Below are 23,294 nucleotides of genomic sequence, written 5' to 3' on the forward strand. Positions count from 1 at the left end.
TTAATAGGTCAGAAATTTGTAGAATTACAAATTGATTGCACTCTTTGATGGTACTCAAGTTTGTGAATCTTAGGTGATAATTGCTAATAGGTGAACAATAATGTGAAACATTGAGTGATTTTTGCATTCTCATTATTAGATTCAGAGACAAGGCTGCTTATTCGCTGTATATTTTCACCACAGGGCTTTTTATCATAAGGCCAGCTCCAGAAACAGTTGTGAAGCAAATGACTTTTGTTCTCCATCTGCACACATCCTTCTCATTGTAGATGCTCCAAGGATTTCTTCCCTGGCATTCTGACGTTTAACAAAGCCTTCCCTCTGTAGCTACTTAGGTAATCGTGGAAAAAATTCAGGGATTCACGAGCTGAACTTATATATTATGTTTATGTGTGTACACCTTTTTCTGGAGAAAACCACAGGTTCCACTAGGTTTTTTTTAAAGTTTGGCAACGTAAAAAAGCTAAATCAGTGTTTCTTACCTCTCCTTTCTCTACTCAAAATTGATTGGTGCCATGAACTCTGTAATTTTATAGATTATTCTTTAATTAGTTACTGGATTTGCCTATCAATGGAGTTGTTTTGAGAAGAAAACCTTACCCCAAACAAATGATTCCAGTAGTGAGAACTTCAGGGAACAGATTGTAAGGCAGAGGGCTTTAAAGTTCTCTGCAAATCACACCAGTAGGTGGCGTCAGATTCCACCTGTGCAGCTGCTCCACTTCAGTTTCTCCCTCTGCAGAGTTCAGCAGCCCTTAGAGACGGCTATGAAATTACCTGCACCTTCTTTCTGCTATATTCTTTGCGCATAATCAGTGAATATATTTTGAGTACGTATAGATCCCAGAACATTTTGTCACATAACAAGTAGAATTCCACCTTGGGTATCCCAATTCATTAGCACTCTTGTTCTGGATTTTAACTGTACTCAGTTTTAAAGTGTTTTATCGTCTCCTCTTGTTTATCTAAGATCTTGGGCATTAGTAACCAGTCGTTTTGAGACTTGGCTGTAATATATGCTTCTTGTTGAGTGTTTCTTTCATTCCTCCTTTATTATTTCCCTTATTTTTTCATTCTGTTTTTCTGTGTTTCTGATTTCATGCTGCAGTCACTTGAGGCCTTCCATGTTACAGCAGCTCCTGCGACGCCTGGTTTTTGATGTGCCACAACTCAATGAATACTGCAAAATGCCTCTCAAGGTAAACATCACTGTTGTTACAGAAACACACAGAATTAGAATGCACAGGAAACTTGCATTCTAATAATGTGATGTCTTCACAGTTTGGAGGTAAAATTACATACTAAATGGATTTTACTCCCTTGAGTTGATTGTTAGCTACCAAGATACATCCCCAAACCAAGTCTTTTCTTGAATGTCAAGGTTGAATAAAATTACTCTAATTTTCTTTAACTGCTTTCCACTGACTACTTGATATTTAGCCGCAGTTAGTATGGGGACTTAGATTTTGTGCTTTCCTGCTATAATTAGGTTTCAGAATGTGTTCCTCTCAAAAAAGCTTTGAAGTGCATGTGGTTTTTCATTAAATGGATTAAAATGTCCCTTTTCTGTTTCATGCTGTTTTGTGCTTTTCTTCTTTGTAAGAAATCCTTTTAGGTTTTCCACTTTTTTTTTTTTTTTTAACGAGATGGTGTCTTGCTCTGACACCCACACTGAAGTGCAGTGGTGTGATCTTAGCTCACTGCAACCTCCACCTCCCAGGTTCAAGCAGTTCTCCTGCCTCAGCCTCCAGAGAAGCTGGAACTACTGGAACATGCCACCACGCCCGGCTAATTTTTGTTGTTTTGTTTTGTTTTGTTTTTTTAGTAGAAACAGGGTTTCACCATGTTGGCCAGGCTGGTCTCAAACTCCTGAGCTCAACTAATCCACCTGCCTCAGCCTCCCAAAGTGCTGAGATTACAGGTGTGAGCCACTGCACCTTGCTGTCTTTCTTAATTAAAAAAACACACAGACCCCTCTCTTTTGCCAATAAAAAAGAATAAAAGAGCCCTCTCTTTTTCAGTGAGACCTTGGCCTTACTCTTACCCACACTTGAGTGTGGTGGCACAGCCACAGCTTACTGCAGCCCTGAGCTCCTGAGCTCAAGCAACCCTCCCTCCTCAGTTTGCCAAAGTGCTGGGATTACAGCAGGTGTGAACCACCATGGCTGGCCTTCCCTTTTTTTATCGTCTTGTTTCTGGTTTTCTCATAATTTACAAATATTTTCTCACTGGAGGCATCTGGACCTGGTGGGAGGGAGTCCGCATCAGCCACCCACCCAAGCACACCGTGTTCTTACCCTTTATCGCTGAGGCGCTTGCCATGTTCCCATATGCAAAAGTGTTAGCAATGGCTGGCCACGCCTGAAAATCCTACCTAATGCTTTCACAGCACTTTTCCTTATAGTCCAAGCAAGTATTTCAGAAAGCATTCTACTGGGATACCCAGAATTCTCAGAGGCCTTTAATTCAATCCCCTGTCTCCATACCAGGTAGAAAACAATTTATGTGTTATCAGAGATTCCACAGCCCTCCAAGGACAAATTCTTCTCTCTAGCAACCCCATTTTTTATGTCAAAAAAAAATACTTCAACTGGAAACCATAGTGTGCACAGCTTAATTTGATATTGCTTCCTCTGAAATTCTTTGCTGCCAGCTGGCTGCTGGCTTTAAAGCGACATTATTGGTAACACTCAACAAGCTCACTTTTACCTCTCATATCAGTGGGATTTTTCTTAGAGGACGTGGATCACACCTGCTGGTATGGAAACATTGCTGGTAGACTTCCGCCCTCTACTGGCAAGATGTGAAACCACTGTAAAATCAGCAGGCTGTGAGAAAGTCAGTGTGGAGGGAGGAACCCGGGGAGCAGGGGCAAGAGAACAAGGGTAGTAATTGATGTAGAGAAAAACTTCAGACCCGCAACTTGCTGCCCGCCATCCTCTCCTCCTATCAGCATTCCCCCAAGATCTTCCAGAATTACAAGCAAAGGTCCTGGAAGAAGTTCTTTCCACCCCTGACTGGCTAGAACAGCACACAGTGACTACTTTCAGAAGGTAGCACTTTCTTGTTCGAAGTGGAAACAGTTCTCCATTTTCTAATAACTGCTAGGGGCACATTAGGAGGCACAAGAATTCATCAGGTGGATCAGCTCAGGCTCAAGCTCATTAGGCAGAGAGCAGACTGTTCCCAGCGGCGTTTGAAGGGCCGCTTTGTAGACAGCCCAGCTGTTTCTCATGTTTCATTCTCATGATCTCTGCTTACTATTTTATTCTCTCCTGCACGTTTTTGATGCCCGTGGACTTTCTCTACCCCACCCCGCTGGTGCCTTCCTCTTCTGAACTTCCCAGCTACTGACGAATCACTATGAACAGTGCTGGAAGTATTACTGCCTGCCTTCAGGATGGGGGAGCTATGGGCTAGCTGTGGAAGAAGAGCTGCACCTAACAGAGAAGCTTTTCTGGGGAATTTTTGACTCTCTCTCCCATAAGGTAATGACAGTACTTCCTGAACAAAAGGAGAGGATCTCAGTGCCCAACACCTACAGATAATAACAGCCATCATCGATTTAGCTTTCCATTTGCCAGGACCTGCGCTAAGTACTTCACAAGCATATTAAGCTAATCCTTACCCATCTCTCTGAAATGGAAACTTGCAAAATCCCTATTTTACAGGTGAAGAGAAGCCTCAGAGTAGTTGAATAAATTTTCACATTTACAAAGCTGTACATAGAAAAGTGATTACCAGAGTGAATTACACACGTATTACCTGGTGTCAGTCTTGATGTCTTACCTCCCTATTCCTTCCCCCACATTTGATGCGGCTCCTGTCTGCCAACCTTCACTGCCAAGCTTGAGCCAGGAGGAAAAGTCCTGGCATCTGCTGTTTGTCATTTGAACAAACAGCAGCCTCTGAACCCCAGGTCTTACTGAACGGTGTGATTGACATAGAGTTCTGACTCTTGGACTTCACTCCACTTCACCTAACCCAATTTGTGAAGTCACCACCTTGAACGGTAGAAAATGAGTAGGTCTGGTTTTCTTAGAGAAGTCTGGAACAGGCATTTAGCTTATTCACCTACACTTAGATTTTCTTTATCCGTGGATTTCTTTGGTCTAGTATAAGCAGATCAGACGGGATCGGGCATGTTCAGGACGGTACGGCTATAGACCACAATGCTATTGAGCATAAGCAGTCAAAAGCTCTTCCCAGCTCCCGGCTGTTTGACTGAAATTGATTTCTGCCTGGGTTCAAGAGAGAATGGTGGATATTGAGCAGCCTGCAGATGACGTCAACATATGACCCATATCAGCTACTGCAGAGCTATGCTCTGTCCAGCTGTAGGCTGGGTCTATTTCTATGATCATCCTTAGCAGACAAGTTGAGTCATTTCTGGCCTAGTGAGAACCAGTTTAACCCTTAGGTAGTCTTGAAATTAACCATTTAGGAGATATTGATTTAAACCTGTTTAAGATTTTTTCATCTTAAAGCAAATAGTGGCTTGAGGGCTTTACAGAGTGTTTTTTTTTTTTTAATCCCTCCAGAATACCTTCACTTCCACATATTTCTGGTGTTAAATATTTTTCATTTTGGTTAACCCGGATAAATGCCTGTATTTTATTTGTGCTTTCAACTGATTGGTGAATGGTTCTGTGTAAGGGCATGGTTCTGCTTTCTCTACTAACATGGCTTTGATCTTCCCTCACAGAAATATGACCCAGATCTTTTCCGAATGGCCCTGCCTTGTCTCAGTGCAATAGCTGGTGCCTTGCCACCAGATTATTTAGATACTAGAATCACAGCCACGCTGGAGAAACAGATCTCAGTGGATGCAGATGGCAACTTTGACCCAAAACCTATCAACACCATGAAGTAAGCCAGAATCATCTCTAAGCTGCTCCCGTATTTTGTCCAGTAGCCAATGTTTTCTTCCAGACGGTAGCATGAAATGTGAGCTTTACCTCTTTCCCTCCTGCCAACAGTGTTCGTTATTTCTGTTGACATGACAAGTCCCATTAGGCACAAGATTTAATCCATACATACCTGTATTATTATATACTGGGCTTTTGGTCAGGGAGGAAAGAGTTGGTTTATTTATGACAAGAGATGGATGCTCCCACAAATAAATGTCTTCTGAGGCACTGAGAGACTTACTCTGACAAATTATGCAATTAATTTATTAATGAGCATTCTGACAAAATCTTTGCTCTTAGTGAATTAGGCCCATATGGTTCTAATAGCATCATATATCACAATAGCTCCATAAATAACGCTCAGCTGAGTCCTGGCAAGGCTAGGGTGCAATGGCAGAACAGTGCAGGGGCCTCATTGGAAAAGCTGAATCTGCTCTTTGCAATGCCAAGGGATGCTGGAACTTTGGAATAGCCCTACCATTCTGCCTTTTAATTTCTGCCTGTAATTTTCCTGAATTTCTCAGTGGTGTTGACTAGGCTGTGGAGGAGTGTTTATACCTTGGGAGAAATATTGCTAAGTTTTGGTTTGTGGTAGTTCTGCCCAGTTACGAATATGTGCTGTAGGGTATACAGTCAGCTCCAGGTGCATTTTAAATGAAGAGCTCCAACACTGCATCCCAGTGAGCAGGGAAGTTAAGCCTGAGTCTGTATGCGTCCCTTGGACCTGTCTTTCACGGCAATAGTTCTCAAAGGAAAGCCTGAACCCTTCCCAGGGGGACTGTCTGCTTTGATGATGTATAAAATTCATGTTTGGGATAATTAAACATTCCACTGGACAGAGCCTTGAGCTGTGGGGATGGTGGGACAGAATTGAACCTTCTGTAAGTAAGAGGTGAGGAGCATGATAAACCATCAAGCTGAGGCCAAAGAAGGCAGGTGCTGACTTCAGAGAACTCTGCCTGTGTGTGTAACTGTGCTAAAGAAAGACAAAGCAAATGGTGTCATAACTTGGATCATTTTGAAAACATACTCTAGCAATTGTTAATTTTGAGAGTTCTGGTTTATTCAGATATACCTGTGACATCAATGTAGTTCATTGATTAATATGAGGAATGAAGACTAACCCTGACTTACTTAAGGAGAAAAGCACCTTATTGCAAGAATACAGGGTAATTATCAAAACCTAGTGAAAGGCTAGCCTGGCCTCAGCACACAGAGTCACCAGGGAACGATTGGAATCAGGCGCAGTGAGCAAATGGATAATCTTCAAGTGTCTCCATTGGGTGAATCGCCTTGAAGAATTTACTGCCTATGGCCATGTGCAGTGGCTCATGCCTGTAATCCCAACACTTTGGGAGGCTGAGGTGGTTAGATCACCTGAGGTCAGGAGTTCGAGACTATCCTGACCAAAATGGAGAAACCCCGTCTCTACCAAAAATACAAAAAAAAATTAGCCGGGCATGGTGGCATATGCCTGTAATCACTTGGGAGGCTGAGGCAGGAGAATTGCTTGAACCTGGGAGACGGAGGTTGTAGTGAGCCAAGATCATGCCACTGTATTCCAGCCTGGGCAACGAGCAAAAGTCCTTTTCAAAAACAAAAACAAACAAACGAAAAGCATTTATTGCCCTTCTTTCACCCAACTACCCAAGATGTAAATTCCACAGAGAGTAAGTCTGATTTGCCTAGTCATATGCCCATCTTTGGTGACAGTTCACGTAACACTGCATGCAATATGGGAAGACTGTGCAATGCGAAGGGGGAATGGCGATTCTGACACCAACAGAAGGGACAAGAGCTGTTTTCTGGGAAAATAAAAACAGCAGTTATCTACTGTACTTCCAAAATTCTAGGATTTTACCACGAATCACTGAGCCCAAAAAAGTAGAAAACCACTATTTCATAACATACGGCTCTCTGGCTACCCATTTCTATCATTTCCATATTGCAGCCAGAGGATGACCCGTCATTTACCTTGGTTGTTCTGTCTAACCAAGATGGGTCTGGCCCAGGAACCAGGAGAACCCAGAGCAGATGGCAGCAGGCCTGCCCAGCCGGGGATCCCGCAGAGATGTTCCATGGTTAGACTTGGGTGTGTCTGTGACCTATCCTTGGCTGTGCCACTCCTACTCAGGAATGTCACTGTGCCTGGAGTCCAGCTTTAGCTTTGGGGTACCTGGCTGATCAAATCCAACTCTGACAGCTGATTGATTGATAATCTGACCATCTTTTTCTGTATCTGGCTGAAGTGCTTAGGGAGGTTGTAAATTTCTTTTTTTCCTCATTTCACAGTTTTTCCTTGCCTGAGAAATTGGAATACATCGTCACCAAGTATGCTGAGCATTCACATGATAAATGGGCCTGTGACAAGGTAGGGATGATCATTCCAACTGACAATCATCAGGAAGGAAAAACAGCCCAAGAACATTAAAGAACGCAATCCTGGAAATCTGTCTGATTTGTCTAAGTGACAGACTTACCACGCCAAGAGCGCTTATTATGTCTGAGCAGCAATTTCCCAGGGTTGGTAGATGTCAGAGAAATAGCTGACAGCGGCCGCCGGTGTTGCTTTTGTATTTCTCAAGAAAATGATCAATTCTGGAAGTGTTAACTTCTTTCTTAACTTTTACTTACTGGAGTTTGTGCCCAAACACAGGCTTGTATGTGTTTGACATAAATGCATGATGGGGACAGGGAGGCTTCTATTTAATTTTTGTCTTTGAATGCAGATTGGGGGGAAAAATGAAATTGAAAGCCTAAGCCTTGCATTTTTCTAGAAGGCTGGATTTTATTCTTAGGAAGACACTCAATCATTTTCTTATGGTAGACAGTGCTAGAATTCCCAGACACTCCCTTATTAATAAGGCTTTCCATCTGGTGTTGAAAATTCCTCACCACATGAGGTCAGGCTGTTTAATAAGTTTAACTGCTGTATCAGCCCTTTAACGCTGGCAGGCAAAGTGGGAAGACTGTGCCAAAATTATCTAGGATTCCTATGGGCAGCCAGTTAAGGACTGGGGCCATTTCTCACCTGCAGCCTGCAGTGTGTAACAGTGGAGCCATGTCCACCACAAAGTCACAGAAAACCACCTCCGTGCAATGTGCCCTCGGAGAGGGGACACCTTGAGCCATCAGCTCAGCCTCTGTGTGGATATAGGCTCAGCTCATCCTTCCATGAGTCTCGGGGGCTGATGATAGTAGCTATCATTGTAACTATAGAACAGGCTAATACCTCATGATTCTAAAACAGGAATTGGCAAATCTGTTCTGTAAAGGGCTGCATGATCAACATTAAAGGCTTTGAGGACCAGACCATCTCCATTGCAACAACTCTTCTCGGCTGTTGTAGCCATAGACAAGGCATAAACAAAAGTGGGTGCCTGTGTTCCAGCCAGATTTTCTTAATTCAGAAAAGGTGGTCAGCTAGATTTGACTCAGAGGACGTAGCCAGTGGGCCCTTGCTCTAGAGCATCTGCATTTTCTAAGAATTCTGCCTATGGCCATTTGGCCAGCCTGTGAATTAGGGAGAAGACTCACCTCCAGGAGTCCAGAGCATTAGCCAATCCATCACTCAACCATGTGGATTTTAACTCCTGAGTCTCTCTTGAATCTCTATATTTGTCTCTGTTCTTATGCCATGACTTCTGTCCAAGCCGCAATCATCTTTCACCCAGACGACTGGGACATGCTCTTCACAGGTCTTCCCAAGTGCATTTGCTCCAGTCTGTTCTTTGTACTGCAAGAATGTTAGAGTTTCAGTACACAAATGGAGTCATACATATTCTACCGCTGCTCTTCCTGCCCAGCCCCTTCTCCTTATTAAATTCCTTTCACAGTTTGTAACTGTTCTGACGATAATGATCAAAATCTTTGGTGTGGCCTGTTAGGCACCGCCAGATCTGACCTCTGCTACCATCTGTAGCCTCATGTCCTCCTCTGCCCTCTGCCCTCCAGCCACCTCCCTTTATTTTAGAGCCTCTCTCTGTCACATAGGCACTACCCATGCCAGAACCCTTCCTGTGTCTGAGCTGGCCACATACCCACCTGTGTTCACACACTTCCTCACAGTGTTCACCACTGTGATGAGTTCATCCTGCAAATATTACCCCAAGCATGAATTCCTAGGATGGCATTTTTCCAGATTTCTCAGCTATGGGCCCTCTTAGCACGTTATTCTTCTCTTTCATAGTACTTTCATAGCACACTTAATGTATTTATAACAGTTACACATCTATACATTTATTCTAATTATCAATTTTACATTTACTAGTATGTTTATTTGATTGACATCTCTTTCTGCCACTAGACTGTAAGCTTCACGAGAGCATAGATACATGCCTGCTTCCCAGTGCCAGGCGGCACTGATTATCTCACAAGAAAAAGAGTATTTTCCTTGCCCTCAAAAGCCTCATGATCGTGTGGGAGAAACAAAATGAACCAGCCATGCTGGGGCAAGTTGTTCAGGGCTATGATGGGCATAAGCACAGGATTAGAGCACTTAGGAGTCCCTAATTCAGGGTCCCAGAGTCAGTGACGTCTACAGTATGTGCTAAAGGATGAGTGGGAGCCATTTGTCACAAGGAGGTAAGGGCACTGCAGGCCTTGGGAACAGCAGGTGCAGACCCAGGGAGGCAAGAGGCAGTTTGGCTTGAGGGAACCGTGCTTCAGTATAGCTAGAACGTGGAGTAGGATGGAGTCAGAGGGTGAGGTCAACATAATCACCTTTCTAGGTTTCCAGGTTATGTGAAAGCATTTGGGTTTTACCAGGATGGCAACTGACAGAAACATTGGAAGGCAGTAGAATACATACAAATGACTGTAATTTTTAAATATCCCCTGATAATAGTGTAAAAAATGAATCCATGGAGAGGCAGTAAGACTGGAGGCTGGGAGGCTACTTAGGAAGCTGTTGCAGTGACCCCAGTGCAAGCTGATGTGGCCTGAGCTAACATACTAGCAGGGAAGTGGGTGAGAGAGAGAGACAGATAGACAAATGACGGGAGGGGTGCAGGGCAATGGTGTCAGCGAGGACTCTCATGTCATTGGCTTGGAAAGTGAGTGTAAACCGGGGCTGTTCACTAAGAACCAAGGGATCCAAGAGGAGGAGACATTGAAAGAAGTAATTTGAGGGGGGCCTGTGGAACATCCAAGCAAAGCTTAAATGGGTTTGAAACAGGAGGGAGCTCTGCGCTAGAAGCACTGATTGGATACTAGTCGCTTCTCAGTGATAACTGAAACCACGGGCCTAAATTAGATCACGTAGGGAGTATATGTCTCTTCAGAAGGGACAGAAGCTTAGGAAATACACTCATTTAACAAGTGGACAGACGCAGAGATTGAGAAAGAGCAGCCAGGAGCCTTTGGGATGCGGAGTTATGGAAATCAGGGGCTCTTACTCGTCTCTGTATCTGCCGTGCCTAGGACAGAGTCTGCCATGTACCACAGAAGACATTTACCCGAAACTTGTTGAATAGCTCCCAAAGTTCTTAAACTTCTGTGACTCTAGGAAGCACACATCACTACGGTTTTGCTCTGGCACTGGCAGGCAAGAGGTGTAAGCCAAACGGGCCCCTCCAGGCAGTGGCAGTAGGTCCACCCTTCCCAGGCCTTGCAGCCCTGGCTTCTGTTCTTCCTGCGAGAGGGAGACACTGACCTGAGAAGCACCATTCCCAGGGCCTTTTGAAGCATCCTGTTTTGAGTGGGCCTGAAACAGAAGCGAGAAAGTGGAGAGGACAGCAGCTGAAACAAGAAGGAATAAAAGAGCAGAGTTCAAGATTCAGGGGCAGAGAGCCTGATGGCCTGAAAGGATCAATCAGACATTTTTGAGGGGAATTTCCAAGCCTTGTCACTATCCATTATTCCACTGGCTCAATGAAAATAGAAGCAGGGATTTGGGTCACATAGCAAGGTTCTTTGCGTGCCAAGGATATTTGAACCGAGAACATTTCTACAGAGTCAGAATGGATGGAAATATGGGATTTCCCTGGATGAAAATGTGAAGACTCACCCACTGATAAGGCCCTTCAAGACATTAACGGAGAAGGTAAGACACAGGCCTCTGGGAACACTGTGTGGCCATTCTGTTTCCTTCCTTGAGTAATTTTATCAGGAGCTCAGAGGAGTTCAGGGCACAGTCACTCTCAAGTCCCTAAAACATCTTCTAGGACTCGGTCAACTATTCACAAGTTTGCTAGTGGGCAGCTGCCTCAGGACGCGTTTCCAAGAGCTCAGCTCACTTTCTGTTCTTCGGCCTGCAGAGGCCATTGGTGAAGGAAGCGTTGTTCAGCACTAACAGGCTGGACCAAAATGCATCTCTAGTTCTCCTGCAACTGGACTGAACCAGGAAGGGGTCTGGTTAGGGCAGGGCAGGGAGAAGGCACAGTGAATTGCTGGAGAAAATTCAGACAAGGCTGGGCGCAGTGGTTCACACCTGCAATCCCAGCACTTTGGAAGGCCGAGGTGGGAAGATCATGATGTCAAGAGATCGAGACCATTCTTGCCAACATGGCGAAACCTTGTCTCTACTAAAATTACAAAACTTAGCTGGGCATGGTGGTGCATGCCTATAGTCCCAGCTACTCGGGAAGCTGAGGCGAGAGAATAGTGTGAACCTGGGAGGCAGAGGTTGTAGTATAGTGAGTCAAGATGGCGCTACTGCACTCCAGCCTGGTGACAGAGTGTGGCTCCATCTCAAATTTTTTTGTCTGAAAAGAATTCAGACAAAAATAATTTCTTTTTTCTTTTTTCTTTCCTTCTGACTTTGTCTTTCTTATTATTTTTTTTTTTTGAGGCAGATCTCGCTCTGTGGCTGGAGTGTAGTGGTGTGATCTCGTCTCACTGCAACCTCCACCTTCCAGGATCAAGTGATCCTCCCGCCTCAGCCTGCCAAGCAGCTGGAACTAGAGATGTGCACCACCATGCCCAGCTAATCTTTTTAATTTTTTCACTAGAGACAGGGTTTTGCCATGTTGGTCAGGCTGTTCTTGAACTCCTGACCTCAAGCAGTCCTCCCACCTCAGCCTCCCAAAGTCCTGGGATTACAGGTGTGAACCACCATGCCCAGCCAAATATGATTTCTAATAAATGAAAGATACAGGTAATAGAGAAGATAATCCTCAAGAAAACAGTTAAAAGAATACGTCTCTTGCTTTAAAAAAAAAAATGACATATTTGGTTCAACTCAACTCTGAATTCTTACCTTGCAATCTGTAAGATTCTTTGTAAGCTTTAAGCTAGTGTCACATGTAAAGAACGGCGTATGTATCCATGTGTTCATATTGACTACCTGTGAAATTGTACATAGACCAAAAGAGAATTCTGAATCTAAGAAATTCTCTTTCCCAAGCTCACAAGAAAGCTTTATGCAGATGCGTTTTGACGGTGTCTCGTCAACAGCTACTGGAGCATGAGGAGTCACTCCCCTGTTCCTGTTCTTCTTTATCTAGGGGATGTAGAAAATGTCATTAATAATGTCTGGCACGTTTCCTCTCAGGGCTGGAGAAACTGTAAGGTCTTAAACCTACAAACACCAGAAAGACTGTGCTTAGGGTAAGATGCTGCAAAGGATCTGCTGACCTTGTGAGAGAAGGCTGGTGCTGACTAGCAGCCCCACCCACAGAAGGGTCCACCTTCCGTGTGAGATGGGCCCGGGAGAATGCTGGGGTGTGTTCCGCAACGTGCCTCTGCTCAAATTCTCTTCTAGGAGAAGGAAATGTATCGCTGGCCTGCCAGAGAGTCCCTGAAAACCATGCTGGCTGTGGGCTGGACTGTGGAGAGGACCAAAGAGGGAGAAGCTTTGGTTCAACAGCGGGAAAATGAGAAGCTTCGAAGTGTGTCCCAGGCCAGCCAGGTAGGACACCACACCTAGAGGCCCGTTCTGGGCCGATGGAACTCCTGAAGGATCGGGGAATGTTCTGCCTGGGGCATCATAGGTGGGACCGTCTGAGATGAACCCTGGGGATTTTTCAGGACTCATCTTTGACAGCTGAAGTTGGGGATGCTGGTAAGAACAAGGAAAATAATGACAACCCAGTGACTCTGCCTTTGCTTTCCTAGGGCAACAGCTACAGCCCTGCTCCCCTGGACCTCTCAAATGTTGTGCTCTCCAGAGAGCTGCAGGTCAGTGCTGATACCTTCAGAACAGCTTGACTTGCTTTCAAGGACAGGACGTATTACCTTCCAAAGACTTCAAGGGGAAAAAAGGGAAAGAATGCTGAGAATATACCACCACTAAAATGTGAAAACAGAAGATGGTCACACTGTGCAGAGGCCACAGGGGAAGTCTCAACAGAGTGAACCAGTCATTTAGTAAGGGGAGGCTTTGCACTTCTTCCAAGGACATATGACGGGTACTGACTCAATGTGAAGAACCACCAGCACATGAGAGTCATTCCTCAGTTTCCATGGGGGCTTCGCCCTAGGACCTCCCACAGATACCAAAACCCACGAACACGCAAGTCCCTCATACAAAATGGCATAGTATTTACCGATAACCAACCTACACACATCCTCCTGTATACTTTAAATCATCTCTAGATTGTTATAATTCCTAATTCAATGTAAATTCTATATAAATAGTTTACTATATTTATTAGAGAATAATGACAAGAAAAAAGTCTGTACCTGTTCAGTACAGACACATTTTTTTTTCCAAATATATTCAATCTGCCATTGGTTGAATCTGCAGAATTCATGGTTAAGGAAGGCTGACTGTACTGTATCAAAACCCCAAATAAGTAAAACAACTAGGACAAAATCTAGGAAACTTAGCCCCTCAATGGAGGTGCTTGCTGGTCATTGTAAGGCCCCCAAAACATAAGGACAGCCCACACGTCCCATGGTGGATTTGCTGGAGCTCCCTGTGATGGTGCAGGCAGGCAGTAATTGCAGGATGTAGGGATGTGAGAGCAAGAGGTTCAAACTGAAAGCCCTAAACGGCTGCTTCCCATTCCTCCCCTCCTGTATACACTGGTAGCTGTGGCCTGCCCTAGCCTGGGGCACTCACCCCTCTGGAAGTCCTTCCTAACAGCCCCTTGGACCTTAGAGAAAGTTTTTTTCCAGAGTACATCCTTCAATTAAGTCACTGTTTTTTACGAGCCTTACAAAAACGGATTGTACTAGAGAAATCTTATTTTCAGCACTTTTCTTTAAGATGCGATAATTTTTAGTTTGTGAAGCTACAGGCTTTCAGGGACTCTAGACTTTTCTTGGCCCACACTCCCAACTCGCCGTCTGAGGTCAGGAGTATAATACCAAGCTGCTGTGAAAAATGACGTGCTGCGAGCATGCGGGTTCAAGAGGAAATGGGTGTTTCTGATAAATGCATCAAACTGCCGGGATAATCAGTTACAAGGGAAGGACAGAGTTAGAAATTGTTTTCTGTGTGTATGGGAAGATATAAAGCTAATGAGGTGCATAAGCACAGACTAATTGAAGACGAGAGGCCCTTGGCCATGTGCTGTTGGTGTTCAGTGGTGTGCTGTTCCCGAGGCTGCCGGAAATAGCGCGGCAGATACGAAGCCAGGGTGCTTGCTTCCTCTTTGACTTGGTTTTTCTTGATGGGACACAGGGAATGGTGGAGGTCGTGGCTGAGAACTATCACAATATCTGGGCCAAGAAGAAGAAGCTGGAGCTGGAGAGCAAAGGTAAGCGACATTCACAGCATCCCCTAAAGAAGCTGAGCTGGGGCGGGTATGCTCTCCCAGAAGTGCAAAGGAAGAGCCAAATGCCGTCTCTCACCTCACTGATCGCAGGTGGTGGTAGTCACCCTCTTTTGGTACCGTATGACACCTTGACTGCCAAGGAAAAGTTCAAGGACCGGGAGAAGGCACAGGACCTGTTTAAGTTCCTTCAAGTGAATGGTGTCATCGTTTCCAGGTAAGTCTCCTTCCATGTGATGTAGTGGGGCAGGGCTGTGGGTGTGGCCTCTGCCTCCCCAGGTATTTAATTACCGGCCTATAGAACCCATCCAAGTAAGGAGAACTGTCTTTTAAAATGGAAACATTTTTTTATTTTGGAACATGAAGTCCTCTTTTTTTGACATAAGCATAAATGTTCGGTATTAATTTTTGAAGATCAGTGACAACAGAGAATCATTGCAAGTTATACCTAAAACATTTCATTGTAACTTAAAATATATAAACATGCTTTCATTCACAGATCTTGTACTGTGGACCAAGACCCTTTCCTTGTATATTCTGTTTATTGGATTTATAAACCACATGCATAATACAACCTCAAAGCTTTGGAATTTGGGCTTCTTTAAAGAACGGTGACTAATTTGTAGCACATGAAAACAGGGTGCGTGCAGTACCCTAGATATTTTTTAAATTTCTTCTCTTAGCTTCGACAGTTATCTCACCCATACCTAATTCAAAAATTACATATTTGGAAGCTTGCATTTGCAGGTCTTTACAAAATATGCATCTTAGTTTTCATAAAATCAGCAGTTCTCTTCATACTTTTATTGTTTTATATGATATTTTATTAAATTACATAGTAATAATAGCAAGCATAACTGACATAAACAGTCTTGGAATGAAGGGAATTGATTCTTATAAAGACAAAACTCGCCGGGCGCGGTGGCTCAAGCCTGTAATCCCAGCACTTTGGGAGGCCGAGGCGGGCGAATCACGAGGTCGAGAGATCGAGACCATCCTGGTCAACATGGTGAAACCCCGTCTCTACTAAAAATACAGAAAATCAGCTGGGCATGGTGGCACGTGCCTGTAATCCCAGCTACTCAGGAGGCTGAGGCAGGAGAACTGCCTGAACCCAGGAGGCGGAGGTTGTGGTGAGCCGAGATTGCGCCATTGCACTCCAGCCTGGGTAACGAGCGAAAACTCCATCTCAAAAAAAAAAAAAAAAAACAAGACAAAACTCCACTGGAGGGATTGAATGCATCATGATGTCCTAAGATGTTTTATCTCAAATGTAAGTCGGAATCATCTAGATGAATGTTTTATATAGGATGGCATTGGCTGCTTAAGTCTTAAAAGCAGACTCTGTTTTCTCCCGGTCAAATGGTGCTGGTGGGCTGTGCTACGTAGGATCATGCTTGCTGAGTTCTTCGTCAAATGAAAAGCCAGTGTTTTTATTCAGATATAGCCATACTTTCTAAAAGAAACGTTTGCTGAGCAAGGTGCTGTTTCTTCTAGTTTCCTGTAGAATTTTTGCCATTGAATGGCAAAAATAGAAATAAAAATCTATACAAACATTTCTGTCATATGCCATTGAATGGCAAAAATACAAATCTATACAAACATTTCTATTGTATCTCATGTGAAAAAAATAACAAGATTTATTTGCCATGTTGTCGAGCAGGAAAGGTCAGTCCGTAGGAGATAACCTCCGGGGAAGCATTTGAGAAAGACTCCTGCCGTCATTTTAATCCTGTTCTTAACACCAGGATGAATCTGTGGGGTGATCTGCTCATAAATAACTTGCTCACAGAGCAGAAAAATTCCTCTTTAAAGATAAAGGAAGTCAAGGAAATAGAAAATCAAGAAGAAAGATGATGAATTCAGCAAACATATGTGAAGGAGTTGCCTACCATGTGCCAGACCCTGTGGCAGGAATTTGGATGCACAGATGATCAAGCAAGTTCTTGTAGCCGAGAAGAAATCCTAGCTGCCCCCTACTCCTGCTCAGACCCATTCTGTTTTCAGCTTCCCCATCACTCAATGGCAAGACATTCTTCCACTTGCTCAAGCCAAAAATCTTGACTCCTCTCTTTCTCCCAATCCATATACAATCCTTCAGGAAATCCTAGTAGTTTTACCTTTAAAATATACCTAGAGGCTGGGCACAGTGGCTCATGCCTGTAATCTCAGCACTTTGGGAGGCAGATGATTGCTTGAACCCGGGAGGCAGAGGTTGCAGGGAGCCAACGTGGTGCCGCTGCACTCCAGCCTGGGCAACAGAGCGAGACTGTCTCAAAAAATAACCCCAGAATTTGATCACTTCCCACCCACTATCCTCATCCTTCTGCCTGTGCTCCCTGTTTCTACACCTGCCTCACCACCACAGTTAGTTTTAAACACAGCAACCAGAGTGATCCTATTATGATGCAAGTCATATCATGTCACTTTTTCAAAACTTCTAATAGCTTCCCTTCTCACTCAGAGCAAAAGCAAAATTCTAAAGATGGCCTGTAGGGACATACATGATTGTCCCCATTTCCTACCCCATACCCCTCTAACCTTCAACCCAACATGCATGCTCTTGCCTCAAGACCGTCACACAGTCTTTTCTCACACCCTAAGAGCTCTTTCCCCAGATGTCCATATGGCTCACTTCCTCATCTCCTTCAGGCCTTTATTGCAACGTCAGTCTCCCAGTGAGACCAACCCTGACTACCCTGTTTAACTGTACACTCTGCAAACCCTCCTTCCCCCAGGCCTGGGCCTTTTCATTCTGCTTTAACTTTTCTTTTATTCATAAAATGTATTGATGTCTAGGATTCCAGCTGATTTGTATTTGGTTTCTGTCTGTTTACAGCTAGCATGTAAATTCTTTTCATAAGAGCAGAGATTTTTGCTTTCCCTTCTGACATCCCCAGATCAGTATTCACTGTATGAATGATAAAGGTCTTTCTGAAAAATCCTTTTAGAAATGATTATAACATAGTTATTCTGTGCTCACACAGGCAGATTCCAGGTGAGAGGAGAAATTCGTCAAATGATGAATCACATCACTGTGCCAGAATAAACACTAACATTTGGAAATTAAATTCAACACTGTTAGGACGGGTGGTGTACCTGACTGACATGGTTGTCTTTGTTACTTTCTGGGGTCTGTCCGTTTCCAACGTAGGGGTATGAAAGATATGGAGCTGGATGCTTCCTCCATGGAAAAGAGGTTTGCCTATAAGTTCTTGAAGAAGATCCTGAAATACGTTGATTCCGCTCAAGAATTTATTGCTCATTTAGGTAAGTATCATCATGAAATATACCCAAATAATTCAATACTCTTTTATTAAGAAATAATCCTTTAAGGCTGTAACTTTTTATGATTCACTTAGATACATGATTTTAGGGGAAAACAGTGGCTGAGATTTTTTTTCCTAGTGGACGTGATTGAATCTCGTGTCATTTTTTTCCACACAACTTATCGTATTTTAACTTTCCCATTGCCTTGCTTTATGACTATGGACATATGACTCAACCTCTGTGAGGCTGCTTGCTTGCCTTTTTTTTTTTTTCTTTTTTGAAATGAAGTTTCACTTTTGTTGCCTAGGCTGGAGTGCAGTGGTGCAGTATCGGCTCATAGCAAACTCTGCCTCTCAGGTTTGAGAAATTCTCTTGCCTCAGCCTCCCAAGTAGCTGAAATTACTGGTGCCTGCCATCATGCATGCCCAGCTAATTTTTGTCTTTTTAGTAGAGACAGGGTTTCTCCATGTTGGCCAGGCTGGTCTTGAACTCCTGACCTCAAGTGATCCACCTGCCTCAGCCTCCCACAGGGCTGGAATTAAAGACATGACCCATGGCACCCAGCCTTGAAGCTGCTTTCTGATTTTTAAAGTAGACAAAAGGGTAGTGAAACAGCTTTAAAAATTCACACAAGAAATAACTAACCAGCATAGCTATAAAGTACTTTGTAAAATATATTTTGTCAACTCAGATAGCCTTTTTAAAATAACTTTTGGAAAAGCTGCCCCATTTCTAAATGTTGTGATTGATTTTTACTTTGTAACTCTTACCAACTTTGTGTTACCTGTGTCTTTGTAGAAGCCATTGTCAGCAGCGGGAAAACTGAAAAGTCTCCCCATGACCAGGAGATCAAATTCTTTGCCAAAGTAAGTGGCTCTGCATTTAATTAAATTACTTTCTTCTTAGGATCTCTAACTATTTAGGAAATAGGTTAAGTGGATCCGATGAAGATATCTGAAACTCCAATGGCTTTAGTGAGGTGGATGTATATTTCTCTGCCGTTTAACAGTCCCACAGGAGGCTGGCAGTCTAAGGATACAGGCAGCTGCCTAGCCCTGCGCCATCACCCAGGAGCCCAGGTTCTTCCTCCCTTGCTACTCCACCATCTCTGGAGGTGTGGCCTGTGTTTGCATGGTTCAGACAACCTCACCTGCACCGCATCTGTGGGAAGGGGGAAAGGAGAAGGGAAGGCAAGCTGTTGCTTTTTAAAAATTCTATCCCAATGGCTAGAACTTGTCATCTCTCACTGTACTGATCCCAGGCAGTATGTCTGGGGTCAATAAGGTAAGAGATGACAAGTTGACCTTACAGTACATGTGGTACCCTCTTCTGGGACCACATGATACCTTGACTGCCAGGGAAAAGTTCAGGGACTGGGAGAAGGCACAGGACCTGTTTAAGTTCCATTTGAGCTTCATCTAGCTGCAAGGGAGACGGGGTGATAGGTTTTCTGCCTGCGTGGCTCTCTACCAGCTAAAACAGAGTGGAGTTCGATTGCCAAAAGGAAGAAGGGGCGAATGAATTTGGGTGCTAGTTAGCAATCTCTTCCAATACGGCCCTACTCAGAAGACGAGAGGCGCAGAAGGCCTTGAGTCACCTTGCTCTGGGCATCAGAGAGAATGCTATGCTCGAGATGGCACTGAGCCACGCCTTGAGTGCCTCTGTTGGATGCAGTGCGCAAGAAGCCGGATCTGAGTGCAGCTATGCCATAGGACTCCTCTGCAAATGCTGACTAAGGGCAGTGCACACATTTCTTTGGGCCCTTAGTCAGTGGCTGTTTCTTTCATGTACCCCCAAGGACTTTGGTTTGAGGCGTAGAAAAGAAAATGTGATGGCAACTGGGATCCAAGGGTAGAATTTCCTGGAAATTACAGGACCAGTTTTCAGAGGCTCTTTGCTAACTGAGAATAAACCCTTTGAATGAACCAAATGAAGAGTTTGAGATAGCTTCTAGAAGTTGATTTGTGGTGGGTTTTCCAGGTTCTCCTCCCACTGGTTGATCAGTACTTCACCAATCATCACCTCTACTTCCTGTCATCCCCTCTGAAGCCCCTTAGCAGCAGCGGATATGCCTCCCATAAGGAAAAAGAAATGGTGGCCAGGTGAGTCTACAAAATAAAGAGAAGCTCACGGAGCAGACGCAATTTACTTAAAATGCCAGGTTTCTGTAGACTTCATGGTGAGTCTTTTGGAGAAATGAAACAGGCTAATGTTTTGGTTTGTCATCTTGGTTTTGAAAGAAACTGTGTTCATACATGTCTGAATTGTTTCAGCGGTTAAATGAGGTACATTATGTGGGAGTATCTTTAGGGCTTGGGAAAGATCTAAATACTTAAATCAACATCTGGAGAGAAATTAAGATGGCCGAATAGGAAGAGCTGCAATCTGCAGCTCCCAGTGAGACCAACACAGAAGGCAGGTGATTTCTGCATTTCCAGCTGAGGTACTCATCTCATTGGGACTGGTTAGACAGCAGGTACAGCCAAGAGAGGGCAAGCTGAAGCAGAGTGGGGGTCAGCTCACCCAGGAAGTGCAAGGGGTCGGGGAACTCCCTCCCCTAGCTAAGGAAAGCCATGAGAGACTGCACTGTGAGGAACGGTGCACTCCAGCCCATATACCATGCTTTTCCCATGGTCTTTGCAACCCGCAGACCAGGAGATTCCCTTGGGTGCCTACGTCACCAGGGCCCTGGGTTTCAAGCCCAAAACTGGGTGACTGGGCAGACACTGAGCTAGCTGCAGGAGTTTTTTTTTAATACCCTGATGGCATCTGGAACACCAGTGAGGCAGAACCATTCACTCTCGTGGAATGGGGGCTGAAGCCAGGGACCCAAGTGGTCTAGTTCAGTGGATCCCAACCCCGTGGAGCCCAGCACACTAAGGATCACTGGCTTGAGATTCTTGCTGCCAGCACAGCAGTCTGAAGTTGACCTAGGATGCTTGAGCTTGGTCGGGGGAGGGGTGTTCACCATTATTGAGGCTTTAATATTGAGTTTTCTCCTCACAGTGTAAACAAAACCACCAGGAAGTTCAAACTGGGTGGGAAACTGCCCCCAACCCCCGCCCCTGCTGCAGTGTAAAGCTGCTGTAGCCAGACTTCCCCTCTAGATTCCTCTTCTCTGGGCAGGGCATCTCTGAAAGAAAGGCAGCAGCCCCAGTCAGGAGCTTATAGATAAAACTCACATCTCCCTGGGACACAACACCTGGGGGAAGGGGCAGCTGTGGGTGCAGCTTCAGCAGACTTAAATGTTCCTGCCTGCCATCTCTGGAGAGAGCATTGGATCTCCCAGCACAGCACTCAAGCTCTCCTGAGAGACAGCCTTCCTCCTAAAGTGGGTCCTTGAGCCCCATGCCTCCTGACTGGTAGACACCTCCCAGCAGAGGTCGATGGACACCTCATACAGGAGAGTTCTGGCTGGCATCTGGCAGATGCCTGCCTGGGTAAAGCTTCCAGAGGAGGGAGCAGACAGCAATCTTTGCTGTTCTGCATCCTTCACTGGTGATACCCTGTCAAATAGGGTCTGGAGTGGACCTCCAGGAAACTCCAGCAGACCTGCAGCAGAGGGGCCTGTTAGAAGGAAAACTAAAAAACAGAAAGCAATAGGATCAACACCAACAAAAAGGACACCCATGCAAAAACCCCAACCAAAGATCACCAGCATCAAAGACCAAAGGTAGATAAATCCATGAAGATGAGGAAAAACCAGCATTAAAAGGCTGAAAATTCTGAAAACCAGAATGCCTCTTCTCCTCCAAAAGGTTACAACTCCTCACCAGCAAGGGAACAGAACTGGAGAGAGAATGAGTTTAATAAATTGACAGAAGTGGGCTTCAGAAAGTGGGTAATAACAAACTCCTCTGAACTAAATGTGCATGTTCTAACGCAATGCAAGGTCACTAAGAACCTCGATAAAAGGTTACAGGAACTGCTAACTAGAATAGCCAGTTTAGAGATGAACAGAAATGACCTGATAGACTGAAAAACACAGCACAAGAACTCCACGAAGCATACACAAGTATCAGTAGCCGAATCGATCAAGCGGAAGAAAGGATATCAGAGATTAAAGCTCAATTAAATGAAATAAAGCATGAAGACAACATTATAGGAAGAAGAATGAAAAGGAATGAACAAAGCCTCCAAGAAATATGGGATTATGTGAAAAGACCAAATCTACATTTGATTGGTGTACTGGAAAGTGATAAAGGGAAAGGAACCAAGTTGGAAAACACTCTTCATGATATTATCCAGGAGAACTTCCCCAACCTAGCACAGAGGCCAACATTCAAATTCAGGAAATGCAGAGAATACAGCAAAGATACTCCTCGAGAAGAGCAACCCCAAGACACATAATCGTCAGATTCACCAAGGTTGAAATTAAGGAAAAAATGTTAAGGGCAGACAGAGAGAAAGGTTGGGTTACCCACAAAGGAAAGCACATCAGACTAACAGCAGTTCTCTCTGCAGAAACCCTATAAGCCAGAAGACAGTGGGGCCAATATTCAACATTCTTAAAGAAAAGAATTTTCAACCCAGAATTTCTTATCCAGCCAAACTAAGCTTCATAAGCGAAGGAGAAATAAAATCATTTACAGACAAGAAAATGCTGAGGAATTTTGTCACCACCAGGCCTGCCTTGCAAGAGCTCCTGAAGGAAGCACTAAATATGGAAAGAAAAAACCAGTACCAGCCACTGCACAAACATACCAAATTGTAAAGACCATCAACACTATGAGGAAACTGCATCAGCTAATGGGCAAAATAAGCAGCTAGCATAATAACAGGATCAAATTCACACATAACAATATTAACCTTAAATGTAAATGAGCTAAATGCCCCAAGTAAAAGACACAGACTGGCAAATTGGATAGAGTCAAGACCAATTGGTGTACTGTATTCAGGAGACCCATTTCACATGTAAAAACACACACAAGCTCAAAATAAAGGGATGGAGAAATATTTACCTAGCAAATGGAAAGCAAAAAAAGCAGGGGTTGCAATCCTAGTCTCTGATAAAACAGACTTTAAACCAGCAAAGATCAAAAAGGAGAAAGAAGGGCATTTCATAATGGTAAAGGGATAGATGCAACAAGAAGAGCTACCTATCCTAAATATGTATGCACCCAACACAGGAGCTCCCAGATTCATAAAGCAACCTCTTAGAGACCTACAAAGAGACTTAGGGTCCCACACAATAATAGTGGGAGACTTTAGCACCCCACTGTCGATATTGGACAGATCAATGAGACAAAATTAGCAAGGATATTCAGGACCTGAACTCAGATCTGAACAAAGCAGACCTAATAGACATCTACAGAACTCTCCATCCCAAATCAAAAGAATATACATTCTTCTCAGCACCACATCACACTTATTGTAAAATTGACCACATAATTTTAAGTAAAACACTCCTCAGCAGATGCAAAAGAACAGAAATCATAAGTTTCTCAGACCACAG

At 44.1% G+C, this 23,294-nt stretch overlaps 1 protein-coding gene across 11 annotated transcripts in view; it reads left to right on the forward strand.

The window, feature by feature from the left end:
* The window catches only part of RYR3 (ryanodine receptor 3), a 564,246-nt gene that overhangs the window by 432,061 nt on the left and 108,891 nt on the right, over positions 1-23,294 (forward strand). For all 11 annotated transcript variants that reach the window (XM_074394143.1, XM_074394150.1, XM_074394148.1 and 8 more), the window contains 12 exons: positions 1,109-1,199; positions 3,348-3,488; positions 4,706-4,869; positions 7,203-7,281; positions 10,864-10,953; positions 12,613-12,759; positions 12,966-13,028; positions 14,479-14,554; positions 14,663-14,786; positions 17,724-17,839; positions 18,638-18,705; positions 19,820-19,941. In XM_074394143.1, coding sequence (XP_074250244.1) covers positions 1,109-1,199; positions 3,348-3,488; positions 4,706-4,869; positions 7,203-7,281; positions 10,864-10,953; positions 12,613-12,759; positions 12,966-13,028; positions 14,479-14,554; positions 14,663-14,786; positions 17,724-17,839; positions 18,638-18,705; positions 19,820-19,941 — 1,281 coding nt within the window. The remainder of the gene's footprint in view (positions 1-1,108; positions 1,200-3,347; positions 3,489-4,705; positions 4,870-7,202; positions 7,282-10,863; positions 10,954-12,612; positions 12,760-12,965; positions 13,029-14,478; positions 14,555-14,662; positions 14,787-17,723; positions 17,840-18,637; positions 18,706-19,819; positions 19,942-23,294) is intronic.

This window comes from Saimiri boliviensis, chromosome 2, assembly GCF_048565385.1.
Source record: "Saimiri boliviensis isolate mSaiBol1 chromosome 2, mSaiBol1.pri, whole genome shotgun sequence".
Classification (NCBI taxonomy): Eukaryota; Metazoa; Chordata; class Mammalia; order Primates; family Cebidae; genus Saimiri; species Saimiri boliviensis.